Here is a 6,000-nt window from a genome sequence, read left to right as displayed (position 1 = left end):
TGTGAGGCAGGGACACGTCTATGCGGGGTCCGTGGTGGTGTGTAGGGGAACGGCCATGCCCTAGCATGTGGGAGTGGGTAGGGGAGCGCTTCGCCCACGGGTACATCTGCACAGGCGGGGGCGGCGGCACCGGCCGCGTCCCCACCCGCAGGCGGCCCAGCGGTGCGCCGGCAGCTGCCGGAAGAGAGGCTCCGGCGGGGCGAGCGCGAGGTCAGGACAACCCCGCCCCCGGTTCGCCATATTCGCCTTTCTCCGCCGCCACGAGGCGAGCTGTCCGGGGCGCATGCGCCGGCCGCTTGGCCCTGGGGCTCGCGAGAGGCGGGGGCTCGAGGTTGTTGTGAAGCTGTTGGAAGCACGTGAAGCGCGCAACGTCATCATAAACACTAGTAGGGGAAATGGCGGCTCCTGGGAGCGGAAAGGTAACGGGGGAAGGGGGCGCTTGCTGCCCGCCGGCTGGATCGGGGGGAGGGGGCGAGGCCTGTGCCGACGGGAGCGCCCGGCCCGGCCCTGGTGCCGCCGCCGCGTGTCTGTTTGTCTGACCTAGGCTGGTGGGGGAAGCGAGGCCCGGCCCCTCGTACTGCTGGGCTCTATTGCTCCTTAGCCCTGGCGGGGCGGGGGGCAGCGGAAATCCCTTTTTGCTGCTGGGGGTGTCTCCCTAGTCCGTGGCGCCCAGTGGGGGGGTGGGGGGTGGGAGGATGTCCCTGTAGAGCGCGGGGAGGCCGGGCATCCTGCACTGGTTCGCTGGGGACTCCTTGGTGGGGGAAGGGAGGTGCTTGGTGACAGACAGCGAGCGCCTTGCTCCCTCCCGAGGAGCTGGTGACATCGGGTGTCTGGCCCCGTCTGAGGTGGCGTCTGTCTTGCCCGGGCCCGCCAGCCTGTCCCGCTGCAGCCCCAGCGTGTCCCCAGTGCTGGGGGCGGCGAGTTGTTGCTCTGGCGGAGGCATCCCCGCTCCACTCGTTCGGCGGTGTGTGTGTTTCCGAGGAGAATGCCAGGCTGCTGGTCAGTTTGTGGCTGTTTAAAATCGTAGCGCTTTTGTGAAGAAGTGGAGTTGTCCCATTGTCCTTGGCCATGGTATCCTGGTGTTTAGCAGCCACGCTCTTTGCCAGGCTTGGTCGGGTTTCAGTGACGTGGGTGTGTCCACCTTTTGATACTTTGGGATGTAGTGTGGTCTGTAAAGAGAAGATAGTTTAACATAAATCTAATAATTGCGTTAACATGAATATCTGTGTTCTTTGATTCATGGTCGAGCCCGGGATGGGACTTTTTTAAATCCCATCCGACTCTGCAATTCCAACTTCCACCTACTCCCGCATTGTTTCTTGCATTTTTATCACACTTCCACCTGCAAAAACTTTAGATCCTGCCAATCCCGCAAGAGAGACTGATACCCCCATGCTACTAAAAAAACAAACAAAAAAAAACAAACCATGGTCATTTAGTACATTATATACATAATTAGAATTCAGACACAATTTTTACATGCTGAACTGATGAGAGATTTAACGTTTTACAGCTGATTACTAAAGTCTGGGTTTTTGTTTTTGTTTTTTTTTGCCCACCTAATTCCACCCACAACAAAGTATCTGTTTTCTTTGAATTGTGGTTATGATTCAGATTCATTTTCAAATAGTGACCGTCTACATTAAAACACTCGTGTGCTTCAGTTCTCTGTTCTTCATTGCAGTCATCATGTTTTTCTGTGCATGCAAGTAACTACAGCTAGTGTTTTTTTGGGAATGAGGACCTTCTTCCCTGGTGCTTTTGATTATATGCCTCAGCATGGGTACCTTTACCTCTTTCTGCTGCTTACCAGAGGCCAGTTTGTTTTCTTTGTCTTTGGGAATGGTCTCCAAGGCCATGTCTACACTACTGGGTAAATCGACACTGCTGTGATAGATGCGGTGGTGTCGATTTAGCGGGTTTGGTGAAGATACCCTAAGTCAATGGGAGAGTGCCTCCCGTCGACATAGTGCGGTGTAGACACTACTGTAAGTCAACCTAAAATTATGTCTACTTCAGTTATGTAACTTATGTAACTGAACTAGTGTATCTTATATCGACTTACAGTGTTAGTGTAGACCAGCCCCAAGGGATTTTCCTTATAAAACAATCATAGGATCATAGAATATCAGGGTTGGAAGGAACATCAGGAGGTCATCTAGTCCAGCCCCCTGCTGAAAGCAGGACCAATCCCCAACTAAATCAGCCCAGCCAGGGCTTTGTCAAGCCTGCCCTTAAAAACTTCTAAGGAAGGAGATTCCACCGCCTCCCTAGGTAACACATTCCAGTGTTTAACCACCCTCTTAGTGAAAAAGTTTTTCCTAATATCCAACCTAAACCTCCCCCACTGCAACTTGAGACCATTACTCCTCATTCTGTCATCTGCTACCACTGAGAAAAGTCTAGATCCATCCTCTTTGGAACCCCCTTTCAGGTAGTTGAAAGCAGCTATCCAGTCCCCCCTCATTCTTCTCTTCCGCAGACTAAACGGTTCCCTCCCAGTTCCCTCAGCATCTCTTCATGACTCATGTGTTCCAGTCCCCTAATCATTTTTGTTGCCCTCCGCTGGACGCTTTCCAATTTTTCCACATCCTTCTTGTAGTGTGGGGCCCAAAACTGGACACAGTACTCCAGATGAGGCCTCCTCAATGTCAAATAGAGGGGAACGATCACGTCCCTCGATCTGCTGGCAATGCCCTTACTTATACAGCCCAAAATGCCATTGGCCTTCTTGGCAACAAGGGCACACTGTTGACTCATATCCAGCTTCTCGTCTACTGTAACCCCTAGGTCCTATTCTGCAGAACTGCTGCCTAGCCATTCGGTCCCTAGTCTGTAGCAGTGCATGGGATTCTTCCGTCCCAAGTGCAGGACTCATCAGATTTCTTTTGGTCCAATCCTCTAATTTGTCTAGGTCTCTCTGTATCCTATCCCTACCCTCCAGCGTATCTACCTCTCCTCCCAGTTTAGTGTCATCTGCAAACTTGCTAAGGGTGCAATCCACACCATCCTCCAGATCATTAATGAAGATATTGAACAAAACCAGCCCGAGGACTGACCCTTGGGGCACTCCACTTGATACCGGCTGCCAACTAGACATGGAGCCACTGATCACTACCCGTTGAGCCCAACAATCTAGCCAGCTTTCTATCCACCTTACTGTCCATTCATCCAGCCCATACTGCTTTAACTTACTGGCAAGAATACTGTGGGAGATGGTGTCAAAAGCTTTGCTAAAGTCAAGGAACAACACATCCACTGCTTTCCCTTCATCCACAGAGCCAGTTATCTCGTCATAGAAGGCAATTAGATTAGTCAGGCATGACTTGTCCTTGGTGAATCCATGCTGACTGTTCCTGGTCACTTTCCTCTTGTCTAAATGCTTCAGAATTGATCCCTTGAGGACCTGCTCCATGATTTTTCGAGGGACTGAGGTGAGGCTGACTGGCCTGTAGTTCCCAGGATCCTCCTTCTTCCCTTTTTTAAAGATGGGCATTACATTAGCCTTTCTCCAGTCGTTCGGGACCTCCCCTGATCACCATGAGTTTTCAAAGGTAATGGCCAATGGCTCTGCAATCACATCCGCCAACTCCTTTAGCACTCTCAGATGCAGCACATCCGGCCCCATGGACTTGTGCTTGTCCAGCTTTTCTAAATAGTCCCGAACCACTTCTTTCTCCACAGAGGGCTGGTCACCTCCTCCCCATGCTGTGCTGCTCAGTGCAGCAGTCTGGGAGCTGACCTTGTTCGTGAAGACAGAGGCAAAAAAAGCATTGAGTACATTAGCTTTTTCCACATCCTCTGTCACTCTTTCCTTGACTTTCTTCTTGTTGCTAACATACCTGAAGAAACCCTTCTTGTTACTCTTAACATCTCTTGCTAGCTGCAACTCCAGGTGTGATTTGGCCTTCCTGATTTCACTCCTGCATGCCCAAGCAATATTTTTATACTCTTCCCTGGTCATTTGTCCAATCTTCCACTTCTTGTAAGCTTCTTTTTTGGGTTTAAGATCAGCAAGGATTTCACTGTTAAGCCAAGCTGGCCGCCTGCCATATTTACTATTCTTTCTACAGAAAGCAAGGTTTGTTAGAAAATAAAGTAAAAATAAAAAGTTGTGGCATAAAATCTTATTTTAAAGTCTGAAAAGCAACCTCACTAGATAGGATACTTTATAATTAGTCTGTTTATGGACAAATACAGTTTTTACATTCTTGGAGTTTGTGTATTTTCAGTATCTTGGCCGTTAGATCTTTCCCTCTGTGTTACCATCTCACACTCATTGGTACAGTTGTCATCAGGGAGGTTATTTTCTCTTGTGTGCTTCTTTACATGGTGTGAACATTCTGTTACGCTGAATAGGTGGGAATATTCTGTGTTACGTGCATAGCCCTCTAATTAAATATATTGGTCATTAAGACCAATATACATTTTCCATTATGTGAGTTTATTCAATATTTGATTTCAGCCATCTCCAGTCATTTGATATGTGCTGCTTCAAAGGAATCTCTGTAACCTTCATGGAATTAGACGCCTTTCTGTATATCCTCTAAATCTAAGGCATCGCTTAACAGACAGATTGATATAGGGCTTCTCTACACTTAAAATGCTGCTGCAGCAGCACAGCTGCGCCACTGTAGCACTGCACTGAAGACACCACCTACACCAATTGGAGGACTTCTCCCGTCGGCATAGGTACTTTACCTCCCAGAAAGGCAGTAGCTATGTCAGAAGCCCTCCCATTCATATAGTGCTATCTAACCTGAGAGTTAGGTTGGCATAACTGTGTCCCTTACAGGTGTAGATATTCCACACCCTTGAGTGATGTAGTTATACGGACATAAGTTGCTAGTGTAGACCAAGCCTCATAGTATGCTGTGAGCAGAGGCCTGTGCCTGCCTGGAGTTCTTCTGAATGTTAGGCCTTGTCTAAATTAGAGTGTTTTACCAGTGTAGCTATGTCTGTTAAGAATGTGATTTTTTCCCCCCACTCCCCGCGCCTTTCACATTTCTAACTGACATAGCTATGCCAGCGAAAGCTATGCAGGCAAAAAGACTTTTTGCTAGCATAGTATATTACATTCAGGGAACTGGTTTAAGCTATAGCATATATCTGTACTGGTAAACCCTTTTAAGTATAGACAAGGCCTCAGTTATGGTTTCACTGTGCTGAAGAGATAAAGTATAACTCTCCTTTACTCATAATTCGAAAGTTTCTGTTTATTCTTAATTGCATTTTATATCCATTATAGAACTTCTCTTGCATAAATGCTTACAGTAAAATTTGCTTATTACTACCTGAGGCTCTTCTCCTGTCTGTGCTTAAGAGACTTGTATTTTAGTTTAAATACCACTGTTACTGTATAATTATTCTAATAGCTCAAGACACTTTCAATGCATCTATGGCAGGACTTGAACAATTTGCTTATTTCCGTCAAGTAAGAAACCTTTACTGTGTGTGTGGTTCCCATAGTTTCCAACTCTGGCAAGCTTTTCAGTATTGGGTGGATTTTTACTTAAAGCCCCAACTCCTGGAATGAAATGAGAATTCCACTTTAAATAAATAAAAAAAGCTGATTTTTCTAGTCCTCATCATTGCCCTGAAAGTGCTCGAAGACGTGAGCCCTGAATGCTCCAAAAGCAGAAGCCACATAAAGACTCAGTTTATTTTTTTATTTTTTTAAAAAGCTTCTGAATTCTAAGCCATCTCATGATCTTTTAGGGGCCTGATTGATGTTTTTTGAATGCTTATGGTTGGCAATACCAGAACCCAGACCCCTCAATTTCTGCAGAATTTAAGCTTTAATTTAAAAATAGTGTTTGAAAGATAAGCTTCCAGATATGAACTGTTGCACTGCTTTTATCTTGAGTCTTCAGCCTCAGTTCTTCCTCAGCCCACTGCTCCTAGGAAAAGCCTTGCAATAGTGAGATTTTGATGACTGCTAGCACTGCTTCATCATTTACTAGGGTTACTGTACCATAGAATACCTATTTAGGATTGATT

At 47.0% G+C, this 6,000-nt stretch overlaps 1 protein-coding gene across 4 annotated transcripts in view; it reads left to right on the top strand.

Annotated features, from left to right (window-relative positions):
- Positions 1-302: 302 nt before the first annotated feature.
- TBC1D15 (TBC1 domain family member 15) overlaps positions 303-6,000 on the top strand; it is an 83,497-nt gene continuing 77,799 nt past the window's right edge. For all 4 annotated transcript variants that reach the window (XM_077832784.1, XM_077832780.1, XM_077832778.1 and 1 more), the window contains exon 1: positions 303-419. In XM_077832784.1, coding sequence (XP_077688910.1) covers positions 396-419 — 24 coding nt within the window. In that variant the 5' untranslated portion in view covers positions 303-395. The remainder of the gene's footprint in view (positions 420-6,000) is intronic.

This window comes from Eretmochelys imbricata, chromosome 1 (assembly GCF_965152235.1).
Source record: "Eretmochelys imbricata isolate rEreImb1 chromosome 1, rEreImb1.hap1, whole genome shotgun sequence".
NCBI lineage: Eukaryota > Metazoa > Chordata > Testudines > Cheloniidae > Eretmochelys > Eretmochelys imbricata.
The sequence above is the reverse complement of the archived record's forward strand: the minus strand, read 5'-3'. Positions and strand labels throughout refer to the sequence as shown.